Source organism: Gopherus evgoodei, chromosome 1 (genome assembly GCF_007399415.2).
Source record: "Gopherus evgoodei ecotype Sinaloan lineage chromosome 1, rGopEvg1_v1.p, whole genome shotgun sequence".
Lineage (NCBI taxonomy): Eukaryota > Metazoa > Chordata > Testudines > Testudinidae > Gopherus > Gopherus evgoodei.
Genome location: NC_044322.1, coordinates 39984680 through 40010898, shown reverse-complemented (window position 1 = coordinate 40010898; position 26219 = coordinate 39984680). Strand labels below are relative to the sequence as shown.

The 26219-nt window shown below is 43.0% G+C and overlaps 1 protein-coding gene across 2 annotated transcripts in view; it reads left to right on the top strand.

The window, feature by feature from the left end:
* ATP8A2 (ATPase phospholipid transporting 8A2) overlaps nt 1-26219 on the top strand; it is a 591777-nt gene that overhangs the window by 352172 nt on the left and 213386 nt on the right. For both annotated transcript variants that reach the window (XM_030562288.1, XM_030562284.1), the window contains exon 26: nt 23319-23502. In XM_030562288.1, coding sequence (XP_030418148.1) covers nt 23319-23502 — 184 coding nt within the window. The remainder of the gene's footprint in view (nt 1-23318; nt 23503-26219) is intronic.

The following is a 26219-nucleotide window of genomic DNA, read 5'->3' as shown; positions in this document are numbered from 1 at the left end:
TCTGAAAGTCTTTTTTCTCCTTTTGATTTTAATCCTGTGTCTTTAGTATCTTCAGCAACCAAGAGAGCAGTTTAGATGGCGAGAGAGAAATTTTAGGTTTCAGAGTAGCAGCCGTGTTAGTCTGTATCTGCAAAAAGAACAGGAGTACTTGTGGCACCTTAGAGGCTAACAAATTTATTTGAGCATAAGCTTTTATTTTAGTAGCTTTCATGGTGATGACTGATTACAAGTAAAACTAAAAGATAGAAATTGACTTTTTGCTTTAAAAAGTGCTGTAGTTAGCTAGGGATCCTCCACTGCCACAATCAACAAAGAATATAATTGCTTCTTGAGTTAACCAGTTTCATTCCTGCCACTGGAAATTACCTATAGCTCCATCTAGGAGGTCAAGGTGTGGTTTGAGAATGGACTCTGCCAGATCACAATATTAAAAAAAAAAAAAAAAATGTGCGCTGCTCTCTCTATCTAGAAAGCCAATTAAAATACATTTATGGAAAGGTCATAAAACTGGCTGCCAAGGAACTCGTGACTGTTAGCTCATGATTAATGAAGCTCATTTGCATTGTAAGTTCTTTCAAGCACATACATTGCTGATCAAAGTTTACTTTTGTTTTTAGCTCCCAACCTCTAAACACCACATGCTCAGGTTGCTTCCCCATCCCCCAAAAGATCTATGGTGCTCAGCTTTCCCCCTTCTATGAGAGGCTGGGCTAAATTTCTCCTCTGGAACTGTCCCCCTCTCTTTGTCCCTCCAGAAGGCGCTCAGTGTCTGGAATTTGCTCTAAGTTAAGGGTTGGTTATGGGACAGACCAGAGGAAGAAGTAGGCAGAACAGAGGTGATGCACATCCTAGGGCTTTATTATTTTATCCATGGAGATCCTCACTTGGAGCAAGCTGTAGCCAGAAGAGTCCCTGGTAGGAAGTCTTCAGGAAAAAGGAAGAGAATGTTCCAGTGATTAGGGTATTAGCCTAGAACTTGAAAGACATGGGTTCAAGTGCTTGCCACAGACTTCCTCTGTGACCTTGGATGAATCAATTTTAGCCTCTCTGGAAATCCGTTCCCTATCTGTAAAATAGGGATAAACAATACTTCCTTACTACTTGGGTGTTATGAGGATGAGTACATTAAAGATTGAGGCACCCAGATACTATAATAAAGAGCATGATACAAGTACTCTAGTTACGCAGGGATTGAGTGGGTATGCTGGGGCCAGAGCTATTAGTTTTTTACATTTCTCTCAATATTGGTCAAGATTAGATTTTTTTCTAGTCAATTTCACTTTGAGTCTCATGCTCTAACACAAAGGAGCAAAGTTTAGGCTGCAAATGCTGCAGATGGAGGTTTGTTTGATTAAAGATTTAGTATTGGATACTAAAATAATAGAAAAATGATGGAAACATTCCTGTAATTGTAGGCTGTGTTAATATACTGGTAAACCAGGGTTTCTCAAACAGGGTTCACCGCATGTGTAGGGAAAGCCCCTGGTGGGCTGGGCCAGGGTGTCTACCTGCCTCATCCACAGATCCAGCCGATCGCGGTTCACACTGGCTGCAGATCGCTGCCCCGGGCCAATGGGAGCTGCTGGTGGCCAGTGGGAGCCGTGATCGTCCGGACCTGCGGACGGGGCAGGTAGACACCCTGGCCCAGGCTGCCAGGGGCTTTCCCTTCACAAGCGGCGACCCCTGTTTGAGAAACCCTATGGTAAACTGTTTTGTTCCAAAACTTACATTTTGGGTAAAATGTGATGTGCCTGTGCCCTTTTATATACAACTGAAAGCTAAAGATTAAAAAAATTAAACAGAGTTAGTTACAGATTTTTCTTGAGCGAGCAGCACTTAGAAGGTTGCTTAAGAAACAGAAGATCATTTCCCCTTTTACCTTTTTCATTGATAGTTCAGGCAAGTATTTCATTATTCAGGCTTTTTTGTTATAAAAAGGCTACTATAGATTTGTTTCATTCATTGTCCAACACACATAATTGAGCTGATTTCTTTCTCAGCTGCCACATTGTGTGCTGGGAATAGTAACGTAATGAGAAAGTTTTATGTTGCTAATTGCAAGTGTGCAAAGTGTGCTCATATGACCTTCAGAAATGACTTGCCTTGGAAACAGTTTCTTGACACATAATATATCTATACAAGGGTTCTCAAACTACGGTCTGTACAGGCTAGTCACATTGGCCTGATTCAAGCCCATTAAAGTTAGTGTGCTCCCATTGATAAAAGTGAGCTTTGGGTCAGGCATATGCTGGTAGCTTTTTTGGTTTTTCAGCTGCTAAATTGCATTAAAGTTGTCTAATACTTTCCTAATATCACTTTGCCATATAAGCCATCACTATAGATGCCATAGGGATGTTGTAAGATCATGAGGTATTCATGGAGCCATCTGTGTGTCAAGCTCTGGTTCACATTATGGAATTCTGAGAATCCCTGCTATAGAATTCAGTGAAATTCATCATATTTATGATCACACATGCCTAAAACCGGGTTTACTTTTATTTATTATTAGTGCCTGATCTTCTCATTTTGATCCAATCTTGTCTTGTTTGGGGCCTTTTAAGAAAGACTGATCATGAAATTAAGTTTTGAAAGACACTCTCTCTCTGTCTCTGTCTCTATCTCTGTCTCTGTCTCTCTCTCTCTCTCTCTCTCTCTCTCAGCAGCTGTGATGTAGAAATGAGACTAATGGTCAATTTCCTGAAACTGTTTTCTGCTGTTCCTGAGTGATTTTCCTTAATTAGGAGAAGTGGGTTTACCTCGCAATTTCCCGTTCTCATGCAGAGGTGAGGGAAGGAAGCTAAAAATGTGTTAACAGGTTCAACAAATTTTGATTTCCCCTTGAATTAAAAGATATGTTCAGTATCAGAGGGGTAGCCGTGTTAGTCTAGATCTGTAAAAGGAGCAAAGCGTCCTGTGGCACCTTATAGACTAACAGACGTATTGGAGCATGAGCTTTCATGGGTGAAAACCCACTTCGTCGGATGCATGTAGTGGAAATTTCCAGGGGCAGGTATAAATATGTTCAGACTTTATGAACTAGTGACAGCGCTAAAATATACAATTTTGATAGATTTGAAATGTTCTGTGATAATTGTTAAAAGTGCTTTCTAAAAAAATAGATTAGAAATATACACATAGGACTAATCTTTTATTCCTCTCTAGGCAATAGTTTTACCTATAAAGAGGAGTTTAGCCGGTGTATGAACTGCAGGATCAGACCGCTCTTTCTGTTGGGTCTACATTGACTTTAGATTTCTCTCAGGTGGGGTACTTAGCCACGTGGGGTACAGTTATTATGGACTGCGTACAAATCATACTTATTTTTGTTAAAGTTCCTAACCTCTGCAGTTGTAAACTCATTACTTTCTATATCACAGCATTTTTGAGCCTTCTTTATTAATCTTGTTTGGAGAAATAATAAAATGCGGCCAATCGGATTATAGGAGACTGTATGAGATTAGGTAAAGTAAGGCATTTACTTTAATTGCTTATTTTTAAGAGAATTCAGTGTTCTTTAAAGATGCCAGAGTGACAGTATTGCAGACTGCCCACATCTCTGGGCAGAATGAGAATCTCCTTCAGTGAATGATCTGTGCCAGTTTAGGGACCTCGCTGCAAAACCATATATTCAGCATATGTGACAGAATTAATCAGGGCCTGAACCAATCTGGCTTGTGGGTGTACAGTTCTAGTAACTGTAGTCTGAGACAGCTGCCCCTCCTTGCTGCTGAGCTCTGTTCTGGGTACTGCTTTTGTTTTGCCTTGTAAATTAATTTTTACAGCCCCTCACGAGAAGTACTATCCATGTCACTTAGCATTTTAAACATTGAAACGCATCATTCCAAGGAGTTTTCCAAAGCATGTTTTGCAACACATCATCCCAAGGAGTTTGTGGCATGCCAGGAAGGCAAAGAGATGGTGGCATTTGAATGTGGGGCTCATATTTTATACCTCAGTAATGATCCATGCTTTTGGGGATCGCTTGGGCTGAATGCACACCGATTTATTTTTTTCTCTGCACACGTTCTTTTGTAAATGTTGGCCTGTTAGTTATCTCATGCTGACAAAATTCAGCTGTACATTTAAATCAAACTTGAGTTCTTGGTAACATTTAATATGCTGGTTTATAGAAATCTTCAATGTTGTTGCAATAGCCATTTAAAAACCTGGGAAGAGAGTGTGTGTGTGTGTGTGTGTGTGTGTGTGTGTGTGTGTTTCTTTTTTTTTTCATAACTGGATACAAAAAAACCCAACAACAACCTATTTGGTCATGCCCTGGCACATGCCTAAGGTACCTTATCTAAAAATCCCCAAAAACCTGAACCTTGATCCCCACTAAGTCAATGAATATTTGAAATGGGCAAGTCATCCTTTTCCTCACAGGGTTGCTACCTATAATTTTGCCCGAGTCATGAAGAATATTAATGAATATTATTTTCATTTTTCCGTGCTTTCATTTCTATAAAAAGCTGCTTTATACATTCTAGCTCTTTCACCTCTTTGTGCCGGTAGCCTAAACTGATAGGTATTTTAAATTACCTTGGCATCAACAAGGTGGGATGGCTAGTGTTTGTGCTAATAATCTGGACTATCTGGAATTTTAAATCACTGTGTTGCTAGCAGTCTGTATTGTCTGGTGTTTTAAATCACTGTGGCAGTAATAGGCTTGACTGTCTGATAGTATAAATCACCCTGATATGAAAATGGATAGGGAGGACTTTTTTCACAGTAACAACCTGGTGCTGAATGCTGCCTCTTCGCTGCCCAAGAGTTCACCTTTGAAGATAACAAGCCAATAGAAATGGGCTCACTACCATGCTGCCTGCTGAAACTTTTCAAAGCCAGTTTCTCTCCAGGACACAGAGTCCTTTAGGCAATATCCTTCTATCTGCCTTTAGGAAAAGGTTAACTTTTTAAAAATATACCCAACCATCCTTTGCTCCTGAAAATCCCAATAAATAACTGTTTTAGTACTGGTACGACTTAATTGGACTGCAGCAAAATTCTCAGAAGTCTGCAAGATCCTTTTTTATCTTCACTTTAAAAAACATTCTTTAAATAATGGTGAAAACTGTGCGGCCTGATTTGTCATTGCTTGGCACCATGCATAGTTATTTACATCTGTGAAAAGTGCGTTCAAAAAGTTACCAGATCAGAATTGCAACATTTTACAGCCTCTTTGTACAAATGTAAACTACCACACAAAGGGTGAGAGCGTGAAGAATCAGCTCCTAGATGTGTACATCCTAATGATCCCTATTTAGGAAGGATAATGATGGGTTGGCTTTTTAGCAAAATATTTTGATTTTTCAACTCTCCCGCTTAAAAGCTCCTTTTCAAATAATTTCAATGGAGTTAAAAGGCACGTCCCTGTTTAGAGTTATCAAATGTTAGCAGGTCGATAGAGTTTGGTAAATCACATAAAATTGGAACATTTTACAAAAATCTGAAAGCATCATAGGGATTTCTAAGACAAAATATTTTTCACTGATGAGTTTCTTATAAACATAGCATTACAATTTTCATTCTATTCATATACCAAAGACACCCTCCAGCTCCACATGAAGTTAATGGGAGTTTTGCATGATCAAGAGTCAGTAAAATACTGCTACTACAGACACAAAGATGGGTGTGACTAAGCAGCTTGAAATGGTAGAAGTATTTGTGCAAAGGGAAGATGGATGTTGAGATAAAAGATAAACACAGGAAAGGACAAACTAGATTTATGGGTAAAATTTTCAAAAACACCTAAGTGAAGTAGAAGTGCAGGGATTAGGTGCCTAATCTTCTTAGGTACCTAGTATGATTTTTTTTTAAGTACCTATCTGCACTTAAGTATCCAAATACCGTTAAAAATCTGGCCCCAAATTTCTAAATCCAAGTCACTGGGACTTCACACAGGTTGAGGGTCCCAGCTGCCATGCAGAAGAAGTTGCAGGATTGAATTGTTAGCTATTTATATTTCTTGAACTATTAAACTACTATTATTGACTATAATGTATCTGCCACATCAAATATAGCTCAGCGATCACTACCTTTGTAAAGAGAGTAACCGTTTCATTTCTTCCAGGAGCTGCTTTTGTTCAAACTTAGGCCTTGTATACTTACAGATTTTGTACCAGTATAATTATTTCAGTTAAGAATGTGATTCCCCGCCCCCTGCCCCCCAACATGGTTATACTGATACAACCCCTAGCATGGATGCAGTTATACCGGTATTAAAGTGCTTATTTCTCTTCCTGTTCAGGAATGAGCTCGGTGCTTATGCTGCTGTAGTTTAGTCCTTTTATGCTGATGTAACTGTCCACAATGGGGATTGGGGGTTAAAGCTGTACAACTTTTGTGTGTAGACAAAGCCTAAACAGAACTGGGTATAGCATTCCATGGATTAAGTAAGGGAAGTAGTTTCAAATTAACTAAAGATAGATTGAATAGCCGTAGCCTAGAAACATATCAGCCTCCAGTTTTTTTCAAAGCATATTATCAGGTAATGAATTTTAATACTCCCATATGGGCTGTTAATGTTGTACTGAAATAGTTTGCACTGAATAGTTTCTCAAGTTAGTTGACTGGGCTCAGGGCATGCCCAGTGCCCCAGGCTTCAAATCGTGCGACTCCTGTCTGTGCCAAGAAGCGACCTCCATACTCAGTGTCTTTGCTGCTTGAGCGAAACTCACATAAGTGAGTGCTGCAGGATCTATAGATCATTCAAGCTGCGGACTAAGAAGGAGAGGGACATTAGGCGTCGTGCTCTCCTAATGGAATCAGCGCTGGCCCCGGCACGCCGAACAGACTCGGCGCCCGGCACCGTGTCCTCAGTGCGGAGCAAAGTCCCTTCCATGAGCAGGTACCGCTCCCCCTCTGAGAAACAAGGGAAGAATCAGTGGCGCCGAGAGAAGGAAAGGGGTGAGGCCAGACCTGAGCTGGGCAGCCTGCGGTGCTCTGACTCTCATTGAGTGGAGCAGCCTGGTCCCATCCCCGCGTGCATCCCCTGCGATGAGATGCCATCAACACCACAGGCTGCAACAGGCCACACGTGACATCCTAACCCTCCTAGTACCTGGGGTGCCGCCCGAGACAGACCTCTGATCTCGAGGGTAGCTGCCACTGGGAGCATAACAGATGTCCCTGATGCGGCACAGTTCCTGCTCCAAGGACCACTCTCTGCCTCACTCAATGTGGTCTTCCTGTAGCTCACGCCAGCCCTCTACTTCACTCAGGCTGTCAGGCTTGCTGCCTGCACAGGAAGCTCGGGGCTCCTCCACACTCACGACCAGGGACACAGGCACTGGGACAGGCGCTGCCGATGCTCTTCCTCGCATCACAGCTACCGTAGCCGATCCCGACGCCACTGACGTCGATGTCCGACTGGAGTTCCCACTCTACCAGACATCACATGCAGGACTCCTCTCGTGGTCCACTGGCTCCGGCATGTCATAGCTCCAGCCACCGGGGAAAATACAGGCAAAGCACCTCAGATGGGTACCTATCCTCGTCATCGAGGTCCTGGTCACGTGGAAGGCACCGTCGCAGGCACCTTTTGCTTTTGCCGCTTCTACGTACAGTACCGTACAGTCAACGGTGACCTCAGCATCAGCACCCAGCCGCCCGACTCCAAGTCATGCGGCTCAGCGAGAACAAACTGCGCTGCCTGGACCCCAAGTTGGTCAGTGGCACGGCACACCATGGCAGGGGCAGTGGTGTCAATGGGCACCGTGGCCGCATATGCCTGCCCAGGCGAGATCTCGCTTGGTGGCCAGAGCATCCCTGGTTCCTTTGGCCTCCCCTTCTCGGCAGAGGGAAAAGTCAATGGGTCTTGAGCTGACCGCACCGCACCCGGACTCTGACCTGGGCATTGACCCACTGGTATCCTCCGATGCCCTAGGCACCGTTCCGGTCCCCTCACTGACACCAGAGGAGGCCATAACGGCACCACCGCCCATCCCACAGGAGGACTTCAAGGCTCACCAGGAGCTCCTTAAGCGGGTGGCGTCCAGCTCTGGACTGAGGAGATGGAGGAGCTGTCTGACTCTTTTTGATGTGCTTTCGTCCTCGGCACCCGGCCGGGTGGCCCTGCTCTCCAAGACGGAATTGCCTATATCTCGAATACCCTGTGGCAAACCCCAGCTTCCTTGGCCCCCATCTCCAAGAAAGCAGAGAGGAAATACTTGGTGCTGGCTAAGGACCACGAGTACCTGTATTCCCACCAGGCACCTAACTCCTTGGTGGTGGAATCAGTGAACCACTGGGAATGTCACAGTCAACCTGCGCCCAACCCCAAAGACAAGGATGCCAGGAGACTGGATATGTTTGGCAGGAAGGTTTATTCCTTGGCAAGTTTCCAGCTCAGGGTGGCCAACCATCAAGCCCTACTGAGCTGGTATGACTTCAGCCTATGGGGGTCCTTACCAAAGTTTGAACCTCTCCTCCCGGAGCGGGACAAAAAGGAGTTCAGGGCTCTGGTAGAGGAAGGAGCAGCAGCAGCTAAAGCAGCTCTCCAGATGGCATCGGACGTGGCCAACATGGCAGCCTACTCGATGGCCTCCACCATATCCATGCGCAGGGCATCGTGGCTTCTCCTGTCCGGACTGTCTGCAGAGTCCCAGTTCTTGATGCAGGACCTTCCCTTCAACGGGAAAGCATTGTTTGCGGACCAAACTGATGTCTGCCTGCATGGGATAAAAGACCCCTGCACCATCTTGCAAACCTTGGGCCTGTACATCCCTCCGGCGAAGGACAAGCCCAGGCCGCAGGCTTCGGCTCCCCCTGCTAGGAACAGATACGAGCCCCTGCCCAAGAGGCCGAGGGAACAGAGGCATATGTCCCAACATCAGTCCCACTCGGCCTGACAGCCAGACCCCTCAAAGGGCAAAAGGCAGGGAAAGAGGTGGTTTCGACTCTTTGCGGGGGGCCACCGGGCCTGTTGCCAGGGAAGCCCCCCAGTTAATAAAGTTTGTGTTCTGCAACCGTTTATCTGCCTTCTGCGTGGAGTGGTCCCACATAACATCTGACTAGTGGGTCCGCAACACTATCTCCAAGGGCTACATGTTGCAGTTCAACACACGCACGTACGCATGCATGCGCGCACACACACACACACACACACCTCAGGTGAGCCTTGGGGACCCGGAGCACACCTGCCTTCTAGACTAGGAGGTGGCATGCCTCCTCTGCCTGGGGGTGGTGGAAAATGTACCAGTAGAATTCCAGGGCAAGGGTTTCTACTCCCGGTATTTCCTGATCCCGGAGGCGAAAGGGGGCTCAGACCAATCCTAGACCTACAGGATCTCAACAGTTTTATGGTCTGCTACAGGTTCCAGATGGTATCCCAGGCCTCTATCATTCCCTTGCTGGACCCGGGCGATTGGTTTGTGGCCCTGGACCTCCAGGACGCATATTTCCATATCCATATGTTCGAGGGACACAGGTGCTTCCTCCAAGTCCTGGTAGGGGAGGACCATTACCAGTTCACGCTCCTCCCATTTGGCCTTTCCAGGGTTTTCACCAAATGTATGGTGGTGGTAGCAGCATACCTCTGGAGAAGAGGGGTGCAGATCTTCTCATACCTGGACAATTGGCTTCTCAAGGGCACCTCCTGGTCCCACGTGCAGGCCCAGGTGGGACTTCTCCCGTCCACATGTGCAGATCTTGGCCTAGTGGTGAACGAGACCAAGTCTACGTTCAGCGCATAGAATTCATAGGGGCGCTACTGGACTCATTATAGACCACAGCCTCTCTTTCCTGAGATAGGTTCAAGACCCTCAAAGGTCTCATTGCCTCAGTTATGGCCTTCCCCATGACGACGGTGAGGGCGTGCCTTCAAATACTTGGGCACATGGCGGTGTGCTCATACATGGTTCACCACGCCAGGCTCAGAATGAGGACCCTCCAGCTCTGGCTGGCTTCCCAGTATTCCCAGGCCTGGGATGGGCTGGACAGGGTTGTCATGATACTGTCCCAGGTAGTTGCTGCCCTTCAATGGTGGTCCCTCCCATGCCACATGCTGCAAGGGGTCCCTTTTGAGAAATCTCCCCCTCACTAGACCTGGTGTCGGATGCCTCAGACCTGGGCTGGAAGGCCCATATAGGGGACATTCAAACACAAGGGAGATGGTCGGTCTCAGAATTATCCCTACACATAAACATAAGGGAGCTCAGGGCAATACTGTTAGCATACATAGCTTTCAGCGGACACCTTTGCAGGAAGGTGTTCAGAGTCCTCATGGACAATATGGCTGCAATGTATTACATCAACAGACAGGGAGGAACACACTCCTTGGCCCTATGCCTGGAAGCCCTGAACCTGTGGGAGTTCTGTATAGCCCACAGTATCTCCCTCGAGCCTTCCACCTACCCAGCATCTGCAATGTGAAAGCCGATCACCTCAGCAGGGTTTTTTCCCACCAATACGAGTGGTCACCTCCTGTCATGGTATATTTCCCCAATCTGAACCTTAAGAGTCCAAAAGTTGGGGTACCAGCATCGATTCCTCTAAGCTTAATTACCAGCTTAGATCTGATAAGCTGCCACCAATCAGGACTTGGAGTGCCTGATACACTCTGGTCCCCCCAAAACCTTCCCTGGGGACCTCCAAGACCCAAATTCCTTGAGTCTTACAACAAAGGGGAATAAACCATTTCCGCCTCCCTTCTCCTTTCTTTCTCCCAGATCTTTCTCACCCTGGGTACACTAGGAGATCACCGTGATTCAAACTCCTTGAATCACAACACAGAGAAATTAGGTTTGCCCCCCCCCCCCCCCCCCCGCTTCTCTCTCCCTCACTGGGCTATCCTGGAGAGATAGATTCAAGCTCCGTGAATCTAAAACAAAGGGATTCCACCCTTCCCCCCTCCCTTCTTTCACCAATTCCCTGGTAAGTACAGACTCAATTCCCTTGAGCCTCAACAAGGGGAAAAAATCAACCAGGTCTTAAAAAGCAAAATTTTTAATAAAAAGAAAGAAAAAAAAGTAAAAGTTGTCTCTGTAATTTAGATGGTAAAAGTTACAGGGTCTTACAGCTTATAGACACTAGAGAGAAGCCCACCGCCCCTAGCAAAATACAATTTAAAATACTTCCAGCTAACTACACATTTGCAAATACAGAAAACAATCAAAAGACCATAACCACCTTTCCTACTGAATATATAAGAGACTGTAGCAGGGAGATTGGCAAGGAACCTGGTTGCATGTCTAGTCCCTTTCAGGACCCAGCGAGAACAAAGCAAAACCCAAAAAACACAAACAAAGCTTCCCTCCACCGAGATTTGAAAGTATCTTGTTTCCTGATTGGTCCTCTGGTCAGGTGTTTTTGGTTCCCTGTTTGTTAACCCTTTACAGGTAAAAGAGACATTAACCCTTAACTATCTGTTTATGACACGCCCCCAAATCGCAGACAGTGGGGAACCTCACTGGCGGCGATTTCTTCCTAGAACTTTAGAATAAACAGATTAATACAACACATGCACCTTTACATATACTACTAAGTATGTAAACTACAAGGCTTTCTACATTTCAAGGACAAATTTTAACCAGTGGATTGTGGGAAACTTTCACGAGAGAGTGCATCAGCTACTTTGTTAGAAGCTCCTGAAATGTGTTGAATTTCAAAATCAAAATCTTGGAGAGCTAAACTGCATCGAAGCAGTTTTTTGTTGTTCCCCTTGGCAGTATGAAGCCACTTTAGTGCAGCATGGTCAGTTTGTAGCTGGAACCGCCGTCCCCAAACGTATGGGCGTAGCTTTTCCAGGGCGTACACAATGGCGTAGCATTCCTTTTCACTGACTGACCAGTGGCTTTCCCTCTCAGACAGTTTCTTGCGGAGAAACACGACAGGATGGAAGTTGTGATCCGGTCCTTCCTGCATGAGAACTGCTCCTATACCACGCTCAGATGCATCTGTGGTTACTACATCTGTGGTAACTGTCCTGTTGTATGGGTTCATAATTGGCAGTTCTTGTTAGGGGATGTTGAAGCAGAAACTTGTATTGTCATGCACTGGAAATGGAGGAGGCAGGAAGTAATTAATAACTTTATTGTATTTGTTTCCCGTTATAAAGATAACCCAGCCAGTGGTGTAGGCGCATCCAACTAGACTATACCTGGTGAGCTGAAGCTTGCAGAGAAAACATATGGAAAAGCGGAACAGGTTACCAGCTAGTCAGAGTTTAAAGGGGTTAAGAGAGATCTTCACATTTGTGCCAGGGAGGCAAATTGAGGCCACCAATAAAATGACAGCCATTATAGACTCATGATTAATTTAATCTCTGAGACACTGAACAACTTTAAAAAAAATCCTACCATAGATGAAGACTAGAAACTTGTATTTTATGTGGTGTATAAGGGTGTGGCCTAGTGGGAGGAACTTGTCGAGGAGTGATACAGCCAGAAAGATGGGGACAAAGATGGGTGTGAAGAGAGTGGGGTAGATGTTGAGTAGCCGGAGAAGAGAAGGTTACAGTACTCAGGATGGGAGATGGTGAAGGCCTGGGTAAGAGTTTCGCCTGTGTCGATGTAGAGAAGAGGCTGGCTCTTGAAAATGTTATGGAGGAGGATGCAGCAATAATTGTGTATGGTTTGGACATGTAGTCTAAACATAATTAGTAGCATTGTTTTGGAGAACAGGCCTGGAGAAGGGTTCACTCAGCACCATCCATCAGAGAAGAGAGGAAGAGGTAGTTATTCCACCACAACTTGGCAAATTATTATTAATAAACAAAAATTTATAAGAAAGAAACAGTTTTCTTCTTCTCTGCTTTGTCTTTTTCTGCTCTGGAAATGCGAGGGGCTGTTTATTTGTTAAAAGAACACAGCACCCATTGCAGATATTTACAGATCATCAACAGGCAATTCAGTGCTGTTTACAAAGTTTTTAAAGTAGTGCATCAGAGCCCAATGTATATTTATTGGGGGGAATTGTTGTCATAAGATTAAATATTAAGAGATTTACTCTGTAAAATACATTGGACACAATGCATACTTTGGTTCAACAAAACATGTCCATATTTTATCCAATTACTCATGTCAGTTAGACTGTTGTGTAGGTCTTTGTTTGGCTGTAGATCTGTGATGAGATGTCTCTTAGAGCAGCCTTTGTATTACTGAGTGTAATAACAGTCTAGTTCTTATTTGGAACTGGTAGTCAGATGGCTAGTTGCTTTGATTTCCAGGGCATGTATCAAGGGAGGCCTAACTCAAATTAAAAAGCTGTTAAGTATGATGTTTTGGTAGCACCATTTGACAAGTTTTTGAACATTTAATTTCAGTGATATATTAGTTTCATGGTTCTCCAGGGGCTATTGCATGCTCTTAAATGTCAGTAACCTTAATATGTCTCAGCTTTCTTTCTAGGCTGCTTCCCATCCTACCTTCTCTGCGGATGAGGTCAGGCGTGGCATTTTGAAATACCAGTGTTCTTTGTGGTAGAACAGGGTAAATCTATGTTAATTTCGAAAAAGGCAGGCTTCTAAGAGGTTTGCATGCATTAACAAAGCATTTCAAGGAAGCAGAGTATCAAATTAATGTGTTTCGTGTTAAAGACATTAAGGTATTTAAATGTGTTATTTCAATCCCTGTTGAAGCATGGAAACAAGGATATAATATCACTTATTTAAAACACAGCTTCCGCTCTTGCCTTTTCCTTCCTTTCACAGAGAACTTTTAAAGACTACACAGCATGATTGAAAATATACTAAAATAAGTAGATTTCAGTGAAGAGGGCAACTGCATAAATCATAACAGAAATGCTTCTTTCTTCTTGGAGCAGTGTCTTTCTCTGGTGCTCCACTTCAGGTGTACATGCGCCTCTTGAGTCCCCTGATCAAAGTTTTCTAGCTAGTACTGCCCATTCGGCCCACACATGTGCCTTGTGCCTCCTCTACTGCCTTGGCCCCAGATGAAATATTAGCATGTCTGCCCCCTAGAGCATACTTGGCCTTTTCTCTTCACCTTTTTTCTAGCAAAGGGTACATCCACTCTACCCACCGGATTGGCGGGTAGCGATCAATCTGTTGGGGATCAATTTATCACGTCTTGTCTAGACTTGATAAATCGATCCTTGCTGCGCTCCCTGTTGACTCCGGAACTCCACCAGGGTAAGAGACGGAAGCAGAGTTGATGGGGGAGCCGCGGCTGTCGATCTTGCGTCATGAGGATGGGAGGTAAGTCGAAATAAGATACGTCGACTTCAGCTACGCTATTCTCGTAGCTGAAGTTGCGTATCTTACATTGGAACCCTCCCAGTGTAGACCAGCCCAAAGTTACCTAGCTTAGAGGAGTTGTTAGTGTTAATATAGTTGGTTTTAGATGAGGGGACTGACAGGAGATTTGTCTTCTCCTGATGTGGTTTGCCTGGTTCACCAGCCTTCAAATGCTGCCTCTGTTGCCGGGAGGCTATACCAATGAGCAATGGACATTCCAAGTGTATCTGTTGTCTGGGGGAGTTCCACATCTCCCAGAAGTGCTCCTTTTTGTTTAGCCCTTAAGTCAAGGGCTGGGAGGAACAGGGAGATAAAGCTCAGGCTGTTGGCAATGGAATGTTCCCTGCAACTACCCTCTGAGCCACATCAGGAGACACCCCCTCTCCTCCTCCACACAGACATCTGTCCCCGGACAGATCAGTGCCCTGTCACCTCAGAGCAGCTTTTCCTAAGAAAGGGAAGCCTTTGGAGCACATTGGAAAGACTGCCAAGAACAGGAGTATGAACTCTATATCTAAAGAGCCAGATCCAAAAAAGACCAGGTCCGTGTTAATGTCTTCTGTCTCAGTGGGTACCGTTGAGGCCAGGGATTCTTCCTCCAGTACCAGCAGGCTTGTGAATCCCCAGAGCTCCAAGGAGAGTAAGCATGGCTTTGCTAAGGTGCTTGTACCAAAATAGTACCAAGCTGGAGTCAGGAGACAGGAGTCAGGCTGAGATCGGAGACTGGAGATCAGAAGACAAAGTGAAATCTGGAGTTACAGCAGGCTGAATTTTGTGTTTGCCCAGACAGCTTCCTGGGGCAACCCCTGGAGTTAAAGAGGTTGCTTGGCCAATTTATAGGGCCACAGGGTATTGTTGCGCTGGCTCCCTTGCATAGGCACCAACTCTGTGGGTGCTCCCATGGGGAGAAAAAGTGTATGCTCAGCACTCTTGGGCAGCCCTGCCAATCAGCTCCTCCCCCTCCCTCCCAGCCCTCCCACCTGCTGCAATCAGCTGTTCAGCAGTGTGCAGGGGGCACTGGGGGGAGGGGAAGGAGTGGGGGCATGAAAAGGTGGGGGAGGGGCAGGAAGAGGTGGGAAAGGGGCAGAATGGGGTGAGAGTGGAGCAGGGACCAAGAAGAGGCAGGACAGAGGTGGAGTGGGGGGAAGGGTGGGAAGAGGTGGGGCATGGTTGGAATTTGGGGGAAGAGGTGGAGTGGGGCATGGTCTGGGGCAGACGGAGGTCCAGCATCCCCAGGGAAATCACAAAGTCGGCTCCTCTGATCCCTTGGGTGGTCCTTCCTGCAGTGCTTGCTCTCTACAGTGCTCCCTGGCTGTAGCTCTGCATAGCCTCCTGGTGGCACTGTGGGAACATCAGCTGTCCCAGGCTCTGCAGACCCAGATTCTAGTCCATGGACTCTTAGCTACCCGGCCAAGACAAGCTTGTTACCCTTACCAGCTTCAGTTCTGTGTCATTCTGCTAATCAAGCTCCTCATCTCCTGTCTCTGGGTGCAGCTGGTGTCCTTCACCCCAACCTGGCAGTTCTACATCTCAGTGTCTGGCTCCTGGTTGGTTCTGCAGAAAAAAAGTTCCTGCTCTACAGAGGTAGTGAGTGTTAAAACATCAAACCCCATTACTTACTTGCAGAAATGGAAGAGATTTGCCCATTGTGCGGTTGTGTCTTCCTCTAGCTGGCTATCTCAGTTGATAGAGCGAGACTCTTAATCTGATGGTTGTGGGTTCATGCCCCATGTTGGTCACTTGACTGGGGGGAGCGATAGCTCAGTGGTTTGAGCATTGCCTTATGAAACCCAAGGCTATGAGCTCAGCCCTTCAGGGGGCCACTTAGGGGATCTGGGGCAAAAATCTATCTGGGGGTTGGTCCCGTTTTGAGCAGGGGATTGGAGTAGATGACCTCCTGAGGTCCCTTCCAGCCCTGATATTCTGTGGCCTGAATTTGTTTCCCTTTCCCTCATCCTAGATTACTTGCTAGAGCTAAAGACTTCTGGGTTATCCATCAGTTTAGTCAAGGTATATTGGTCTGCTATGTCAGTCTTTCATCTGCAATTGAAGAATTCACCATTTTTGCTCCCTCAGTATCATCCAGATTTATTAAGGGTCTGAGTAAACTTTTCTCCCATATTAGACCTCCCGCTCCATCCTGGCACCTCAATCTGGTTCTCAAGCACCTCACTAGATCTCCATTCGAACCAATGGCTACCTACTCCCTGCTTCATTTATCTATGAAGATGGCCTTCTTAGTTGCCATCATGTCTGCCTGTAAGGTTGTGGAGATTGGAGCCTTGATGGCAAATCTCTCCCCCCCACCCCCTCAACATTCTTTTGCAGTAAGTTCTCTTTACATCCACATCCAAGGTTCCTACCCAAGGTTACTTTGGATTTTTATGTTAACCAACGAGTCCATCTACCACTATTTTTTTTTCTGAAAGTCAGTTCCCAGCAGGAATCCTATTTCGATACCTTGAACCTTAGCATGGCCTTAGTCTTCTACTTGGATAAAAGTAAGCACTTTAGATCACCTAGACCCTATATTTCCTTCACAGATAGATGTCAGGAGGCTCCCAGTTCTGCTGACAGACTTTTGAAATGGACATCGGGTTGTATCTTTACCTGGGGGGCGGTGGAAGAGTGCATTCAGCCAGATTGCAAGTGACATGCACTGCATTTTTGAAGAATGTTCCAGTGTTTAAGATACATAAAGCCGCTATGTGGTCTTCAATGCGTATATTTTCAGAGCATTATGCCCTGCTCCATGCCGTTGGTACTATCTTCAGTCCTCCTGTTCTCAGGCTCCCTCCTGCTTCTAGGGATGCCATAGGGATGCTACTTGAAGAAGAAGGAAATGTTACTCGCCCTGTGCAGTAACTGTGTTCTTCTTTGGTATGTGTGTCCTTATGGGTGCTCTACTACCTGCCCTTCTTCCCCTCTGCTTTGGTTGTTGCCTAGGGAATGACTGAATAAAGATGGAACTGAGTGCAGTTCACCTGCATATCCCTATATATACTTGGTGTCTGCCACAAGGGCAAAGGGCACTGGTTGAAAAGGCACTGCTTGCTAGAAATTTCTGATCAAGGGCTTGAGAGGTTCATGCACACCTGAAGTGGAGTACCGCAGGGATATGCATCTCAAAGGGTGAGTCACATTTCTTTCTATTGTTTCCTTACATCTACTTATGAAGAAATGAAAGGAGTGCACGGCTAGAACCAGAGCCAAAGCCTTAAGTGCGTAAGGCTTTGTGTGACTGTGGTCTGTGTAGTGAAATCTAGTGAGAAAGGATAGCCTTGTGGCTCAGTGAGTAGCTTTAGACTCTGGAGATTTGTGTTCAATTCTTGACTCTATCTCATACTTCTTGCATAAACTTAGGCAACTCACTTAATCTCTCTGTGTTTTGCTGGCCCATCTGTAAAATGGGTCTAATAATACTTTATTTATCTTGCTCTTTGTCTTGTGTATTTAACTCTTTGAGGCAGGGACAGTCTTAAAGTGCCTCGTCTAATGGGGCCCTAGTCTTAGTTGGGACTCTAAATTTTTTGTTTATATTACATTATATCCTAGTCTTCCATTATGTAACTGCATTTCTATGTTTGACTTTCAGACACTGAATGCCTCACACAGTGCAGCCATAATTACTCTGGGACTGAAATCTGAAAATGCTGAACATCCACAAGTCCCATAGACTTCTAGGACAGTTAGAAGTGCTTATAAGAGCAGCTGCTATTGCCCTAGATGTTAATTGTAGCTGAAAGATTAGCTGAACCTCAGCAGAACTACCCCAAGGTTCAGATTTTTTTTTTAAATAAATCCTACAACTTTTTGCTGGACAGGCAAAATATAGTTTTAATTGAGGATGTTTCTAGTCAAGAGATATGACTATCAAATTCATTACCAGTTAAGGGCCTGATTCTAAAAGGTGCTGATCACCCACAGTTCTAATTGACTTTTATGACAGTCGCAGGTGCTGAGCAATAGAAGTCAATGGAAATCTATTTTAAAGTGCTTGGTATGAACAAGTGTGCCCTGTGCAATTTACCTATAATTTTCATACTAAGTCGAAAATTCACAAAATGGTGATAATATGCATATAATAAAACATCTGAACCTCACTTATCCCCAATCCCTTCTATGCCAAAGGGTCCTGTCCCCCACTGGGGTTAAGTCAGGTTTGAATAATCAGCCATCTGGCTTCATTGAGGATGCCTGACTCAGAACAGCTCTGACCTTGTCCCACTTCTTCCCCGGGTACCCTGTTTCAACTTCTCCCTGGGCTAGCACTTACCTTTCTGCAAACACACACACTTGGATAGTCATCATTTATAGTATGTATATTGCATTAGCACTAAAAGTGTGCTAGACGCTTTGTAAAGACCCAGTCCTGGCCCCAAAGTCTAAATCCATATGCCTGGGTTTACTTATGGAAGCAGACAGGACCATTTGGGCATAAGCAGATACTTGAAGATTTGGGCCAATAAGTGTAATGGAATCATAACCCTTCTTCACTTGCCCAGATATGTACCTTAACATAAGAGCAGCAAAGAGTCCTGTGGCACCTTATAGACTGACAGATGTATTGGAGCATGAGCTTTCGTGGGTGAAAGCTCATGCTCCAATACCTTTGTTAGTCTATAAGGTGCCACAGGACTCTGCTGCTTCTACAGATCCAGACTAACAGGGCTACCCCTCTGATACTTAACATATGAGTTTGTTCCAAATTCTGCCTTCTCTTACATCCAAACAAATTCAGAGGTCATGTAGGAACCTATTATTAATAAATAACCAGTGCAAAATATTTCACTTTTGATCTGTCCCGTTTTGGGGCAATATTCTTCCAGACAGGCACACTGAGAACCTTTATAGATGCATTCCAGTTTTGCCAGTCTCAGAACACCAGAGCAGTTGGGTTTTGATGAACATGCCATTCTGTATTACTACTACTTCTCTTAATCTCCATGTGCATGGATGTATTCCTTCCTAGTTTTATTTTTAGGGTAAGACAAGTAGTGAAAGTAAACTCATTTTGCCAGATGGCAGTTATGGATTGTTACATGTCATTGCAGAATGTTGTTCCAAAGCAGTCAGTTCCTTTCCAGTACACTTTGAGTTACTCATTTATCCAGAAAGTTTTGTGAACTGAAAAAGGTGGGGAAACGATCAGGATACCACCTGAATTTCAGGTTAGTTGAGTGGTCTGTGCTGTAATCTTCTACTTATTCATGTAGATAGCTTATCTGAAGTGCCGAAATGAATCTCAGTTCTGATTCTAAGGGAATTAATGTCATCTAGCACAGCACAATCTGGCAAGGTAGATTAAAAGGAATGAGAGACAGTTTGGAAGCTGGGGGGAAAAAAAAGTGGTTTTTTTTTAAAATACAAAATCCCTCAAATCAGTGACCATCTCAAGTTGTAACTTCTATAGCTAATATACTGTATGCATCAAGAAATATTCCCTGGAACTGGGAAATGTACTTTTCAGGGGGGAAAAGATGCACGTTATAAAAGCATACATTTATTATTGGGCTTAATTTGAAATTGAATACATCTATTTTACAAGAAAGAGCCTTATTTGGGTATTAGACTATGCCCACAGCTAACATATTAAACTATAGTGCACTTTAATTTATCTGTACCTACCATAGATATATATTACTAAGAATGTGATTAAAACACTTTTCTGGAATTGGGAGGTAGATAAGATAATAAAAAAATGTTCCACCTTTGGGTATGAGTTATTTATTGACAACCTTAACTGAATAGTACAGTGTTGGTACATGGAATATATGTACAGTATGTAGGGTTTAATAAAAAAAATCCAGTTTGTATTATGATGTGTTTTATTGACTGACAAATAATGTATAATTAAATTCAAAATCAACATTTGTTGAAGCTTAACCCCAATCCTGCGAGTATTTATTCATGTACTTAACTTTACTTTTCTGAGTAGCCCCATTAGTTTCAATTAAAAACTCAGTCCTGTTTTATAGTTACAAGGGGTTAAGATTATGGGACTTGTTCTCAACCCAGAAATGTGGCGGAAGGAATAAAAGGCATGGCCAGTGAAAATGTGAGAACAGCACCTTGAGGCCACGGGTGACCAAGTATGAGTTACAGCAGCCTTCAGATTGCTCTAATTTATGATGAAGCTGGCCCTACCCTCAGCTATCTAGTATCAAGTGAACTCCAGCCCTTATTCTGTACTACCTGGTTTGACCAGATAATCTGGGCCTGTGTGTTCAATCTAGAAAAAAAATTGGTCTGTCCTGACTTTTGAGAGGTTAACTGAGAAACCTGAATTAATATTGAATTTTCATTACGTGTATATTACTTGTCAAAGAATACAACCTCTGTCATATTTTTCAAATTAGTTTTCATATGATTTTGCTTCTTTTATTGCCCTGCTCTGACATAAAAACTGTTACTGTGATTGGGATAAAATTTTGGAAGAAAAACTTGGATACCAATTCTGAGCCCCGAGTGAAATTACACACTAGCAAGTTATAAACACCTCAAATGGAGTTGCCAGAGAAGCCCTGAGAGAATCTGTTATAGTTGCAGTGTCTGGACTCCTTAAAAGAACGCATTAGTAGCCCTGATCTTCTATCAGGATTCTCAAACATGGGTCTCTGCATCTGTTTGGAGTCCCACTGATGTTAGCAAGACCCCCTATATGGACAAAGGGCTCTGCTCTATAGATTCCAATGCACAATAGGGTCTACATATGTGAAAACATATTATATAAGTACTTTTAAACACAGTATATTTAATAATTGAGTCATCTTTTTGGCTATTTTTCATACTCTGAGGCAATTCAGATAAATTGGTAAGTAGAAAAATTAACATCCGTTTAAAAAAAATTAAACCGAAGTCATTTTATAAGTAAACAAAAAGAGCTACAGCAAGATGTGTGCTTATGAAGAAATTATACCTCTCGTGTGACTAAAGGTCCTTGGCTTTGTATTTTTCCTCCAATGCACCTGAGACATGTAAATGATGTTCTGCGCATACACAGAGACACACACTTGTAAGAGATGAAGATAGAGCATATTCTCATTAGTATTTTACACCATTAACATTTATAAAAGTGAGAATTTGACTTTGTTATACTCTAACATCTCATTTACAAGATAGATTAGTAATATGGTCTGTATTTTCTGTTCCCAGTACAGTTGAGTCCCATGAGTGCTAAAGTACTGTTTTACATTGCTGTGCAACTGAGGGTTTAATAAATCTGTCCAATGAGAATTTCATGCACAAAGTCATTGGGATTAAGTGTTTTTTATGGCCCAGTCAACTTTTCTCTGTTTTCAGTTTTTTGAAACTCAACAGCTGCTACCTCTTCTAAATGTTTTTGTTAACATATGAAGATCAACCACAGAAACTTAAACAAAAAAACAAAAAAACCCCAACAACTTTCAAACTGCTCATCAAGCCTGATCCTAAAAGGTGCTCAACACCAGGCAGGATCAAGCCCTTAAAGTGAAAGGCTGACCAAAAGCCATATGTTCTTTTTCCTGATCAGCTATAATCCACCCAGATGTATAAAAGGGATAAATGTAGGTCACTCCCACAGAGTGCAGAGGTCTGAAAAAATAGTGTATAAAAATCCTTATGTTAATAGTAAAGCCTTTGGGTATCAATTATATTTTGTTTGTGAGTGCATGTGTCTGCTTCAGCTGTGGAACAGCTTTGTCTAAAGTTTTATGAAAAGGTATGTAGAGTAGTTTTGAGACTTCATTTGGCTAAAAGTGGTGTGGAAAGGAATTAAGGTTCTTTGTACAGATGGGCCTAGAATTAAAATACTCAGACTGGCTGTTTGTGGGTATCCCTTCAGTAATCTGGGTATTGTACCTGAATAAAAATTGGTTCAAGTGTGTGATGATTCAATGTAATACATAAAGGTTCTGAGTCTTCTCTGACTTAAACTGATGTAAATCAGGAGTATCTCCATTGAATTTTGTTGAGGCATGTCAAGTTAAAACTGATGTAAATGAGAAGAATCAAGTTCAAAATATCTACATATAAGATAGATATGAGTGTATCTAAGGATAAATACGTTATGGAACTATAGGGCCATGTTCTGCTCTCAGTTATACTGGTGTAGAAAGCAGCGTAACTTCACTGAAGTCAACAAAGTTATACAAATGTCAAAGTGGAGTAAGTGATATCAGAGTGAAGCCCTTATTCAACACTTTGAAATGGCCGGAGCTAAAGGATCTGGCCCATATGCAGAAATGCCATTGGCATCTATGGCTATTTTACAGGCAGAGCAGATGCAGCTTTGGGGTCTTCATCCTGCACAGAGAAGAGTCGTATTTGATTTAGTGGCCTACACTTGCAGCATATTGGTACAGCAGTTAACTATGAGTTGTCAGGTTCCAAGAGTAACCTATTAGGACAAGTTATGAGGTGATCTCAGTGTTGATGTACATTACATGCAGATAACCAGCATAAGATAACATTAAGGTGGTGTAACTTACTGACTGCAAGGGTGAAAAGATGGGGTTGTAACAGAGGAAAAGCAACCCACAGCAGGGAGTAAGCAGGTGTAAGATAAGTGGGAAGAAGGGGCTTTTCTTATACCTTCTTATTTCTCCCTAGTAGTTGCATGTCTTACTACAACCCTGTCCTTCAACCTCAAAAACCGCCACCACAGTTTGCACCAGTTTATCCCCTTGGTTGAAGTCTCTGCAAAGAGGCTGAGTACTGAAAGCATCATACAGACTGACTTATCCTCTCAACCTAATGGTGGCCTATCCAGTTAGGACAGTGGGGAAGCTTGCGCAGCTGATGCATATGATGTAGGAGTTAAAGAAAAGATTTCAGTCTCCAAGGCTTTAAATCTGGCATCTCTCATGAGCATTAAATTCTCACACACACAAAAATCAATTTGATGTTTTTGTTTATGATCTCTAGTTATTCATTCATTCATTTTAGCTTATAAAAATGGAAAATGCTTCTTTCTCTGTCTGAAAACATTTGGCACATGTTCTAAACTTAACTGTTGAATTAGGCAACTTTCCAGAAACTCCCTTCCAGCACATCTAAATCGAGATTACAGCTGTCCTTTTGGAAAGGCATACATAACTCAGCATGTGGGAAACCGACTAACATTTTCTCTTCTCCTTTTCAGAGTGTCTCCTCTGCAGAAGTCTGAAATAGTAGACATGGTAAAGAAACATGTAAATGCTATCACATTAGCCATCGGAGATGGTGCCAATGACGTGGGAATGATCCAGACCGCGCATGTGGGAGTCGGGATCAGTGGGAACGAGGGCATGCAGGCAACCAACTCTTCTGATTACTCCATAGCACAGGTCAGAGGCACTAAAAAGCAGCTGCCAGGTTCTGTTGACAGAGGTGTCAGCTGTGTGGCAGCATAAGCGCTTCATTGCTGGCTTTCAAGCTGAGAGAATCTTTGTTCATATCCTCTTTAAGACTGCCATCTAAAACTGATACCTCGGGTGTATTAGGGATCATTTCAGTATTGATCTTGTTGTACCCTTTAGGGCAATGATCAACCCTTTCCTAAAGGCCTAGGTTTCTTCTTGCTAGCTGTGAAACATTCAAACTGTTCAGTAATCAGGGAGAGGTGCCATTCGTGACAGTTACATTTAATGCCCTTCTAATTATAATTCATCTTCCTCAGTGTGCTCTTGTCACGGTGAACTATACTGTTGGTGAACTATATTAATGCCCAGAAGAGGAGGAGGAGGATGCAACATTTTTATTTTGAAGTCTCTTTACCATGTTTTTCTTAAACTACTAAAGAATCAGTTATTCAAATACTAAAGAGCTGGTCAATATTTTGAGATAATTCAAGCAGTGATAGTGACTAGGGTACATGCTCCCAATTTATCCCATCAAATTCAACACTGATTACTTTATCTGTAGGCGGCAGTGCGAAGAAGCCATGCAAATTGCGCAAGCTCTTTGTTTAATTGAACAAATCAAAATATAAACAGATTAAAAGCAGCACAAGAAAGAAAAGAGACTTTTGCTGATGTACATGTACTGTGAATGTTATTTATTTACAGTTAAGGTATCATATATGTTCACTTATCACTTGTGATAAGAAAATCTTTAATATTTGGTAATAGTATAAGAAGGTTAGATTCAAATCTAGAATAGGGTAATGACCAAAAGTCAATAGTCTGCTGGCTGTTTGGTAGCCTGTGAGAAATGAGTTAGAATTTGATGCCACAAGCATCTAGGCTGCCATCAGATGAACTCAGTATGAAATCTTCCTTTACGATTGATACTAATTGGCACCTTTATTGGAAATTTCAGCAGAGAGCTGAAGGATTGGAAGAGCAGAAAGGCAACCTCCCCTTTTACTCCTCGAGGCAGTTCCCGAACAGGTTAACTATTGACAGAGCAATAAAGGAAACTTGCACTGCTACCATGGTGTATGTGTTCCGTGGTCAGGCAGAGGGCCTCCGTATTCAGGGGTGGTCATCTGCGAATTTTCTCAAGCGCTAAATGCACTTCTAACATTTCAGGTTAAAAACCTCATCAGATATTAGTTCAGTAATAGACAGTAGTATACTGCAAGAACACTTACACAGTATGACATAAAAATGTAATACACCAGGACAACCTTCAGCTGCCTTGATCACAATGGTTACACTGTCCAGTAGTGGTCTCTACATTACTAATCTTCATACCTTCCACCATATATTACTTTTGACGCACAATTCATTTAAAAAATCTGTATTTACAGAGACTTCATAAGATTCAGTTTATTTATTAAAATGATAATGTAAAAGAATAAGTAGGTAATCAGAGTTTTGTCCATAGATGGCCTATCACATTTTATTAATGCCTTTGGCATGTATTCTAATAACTTTAAACCTGATGAAGTCATTTAATATTCATGTGTCACTTTCAAGTGGCTTGGGGGTTAATATAAGAATGGTGAAAATGGGTTGTGCTCAGTTTAACTGTGGTTTGAGGACTGTTGACTATAGCAATAGAGATGTTATAGTTAAGGCTGTCAAGAATTAAAAAAATTAATCACGATTAATCATGTGATTAAACAACAATAAAATACCATTTATTTTAAATATTTTTGGATGTTTACTACATTTTCAGATATAAATTTCAATTGCAACACAGAATGCAAAGTGTACAGTGCTCACTTTATATTTATTTTTATTACAAATATTTGCACTGTAGAAAAACAAGTTTTTTTAATTCACCTCATACAAGTACTGTAGTGCAATCTCTCTATCATGAAAGTTGAACTTACAAATGTAGAATTATGTACAAAAAAACCCTGCATTCAAAAATAAAACAGTGTAAAACTTTAAAGGCTACAAGTCCACTCAGTCCTACTTCTTGGTCAGCCAATCACTCAGACAAGCAAGATTGGTTACAATTTGCAGGAGATAACGCTGCCTGCTTCTTGTTTACAATGTCACCTGAAAGTGAGAACAGGCATTCGCATGGCACTGTTGTACCTGGCGTTGCAAGATATTTACATGCCAGATACATTAAAGATTCATATTCCCTTCCAGCTTCAACAACTTATTCAAGGGGAAATGCTTCTATGCTGATGATGGGTTCAGCTTAATACCCATCCAAAGCAGTGCAGACTGACGCATGTTAATTCTCATCTTTTGAGTCAGATGCCTCCAGCAGAAGGTTGATTTTTATTTTTGGGTGGTTTGGGTGCTGTAGTTTCCGCATCAGAGTGTTACTCTTTTAAGACTTCTAAAAGCATGCTCCACACCTCATCCCTCTCAGATTTTGGAAGGAACTTCCGATTCTTAAACTTTGGGTCAAGTGCTGTAGCTATTTTTAGAATTTTCACAGTGGTACCTTCTTTGTGTTTTGTCAAATCTGCTGTGAGCGTGTTCTTAAAACGAAACATGTGCTGGGTCATCCCAAAACTGCTATAACATGAAATATATGCAGAACGTGGTTAAAATAGAGCAGGAGTCATACAATTCTCCCCCAAAGGAGTACAATCACAAATTTTAGTGAACGCATTATTTTTTTTAATGAACATCATCAGCATGGAAGCATGTCC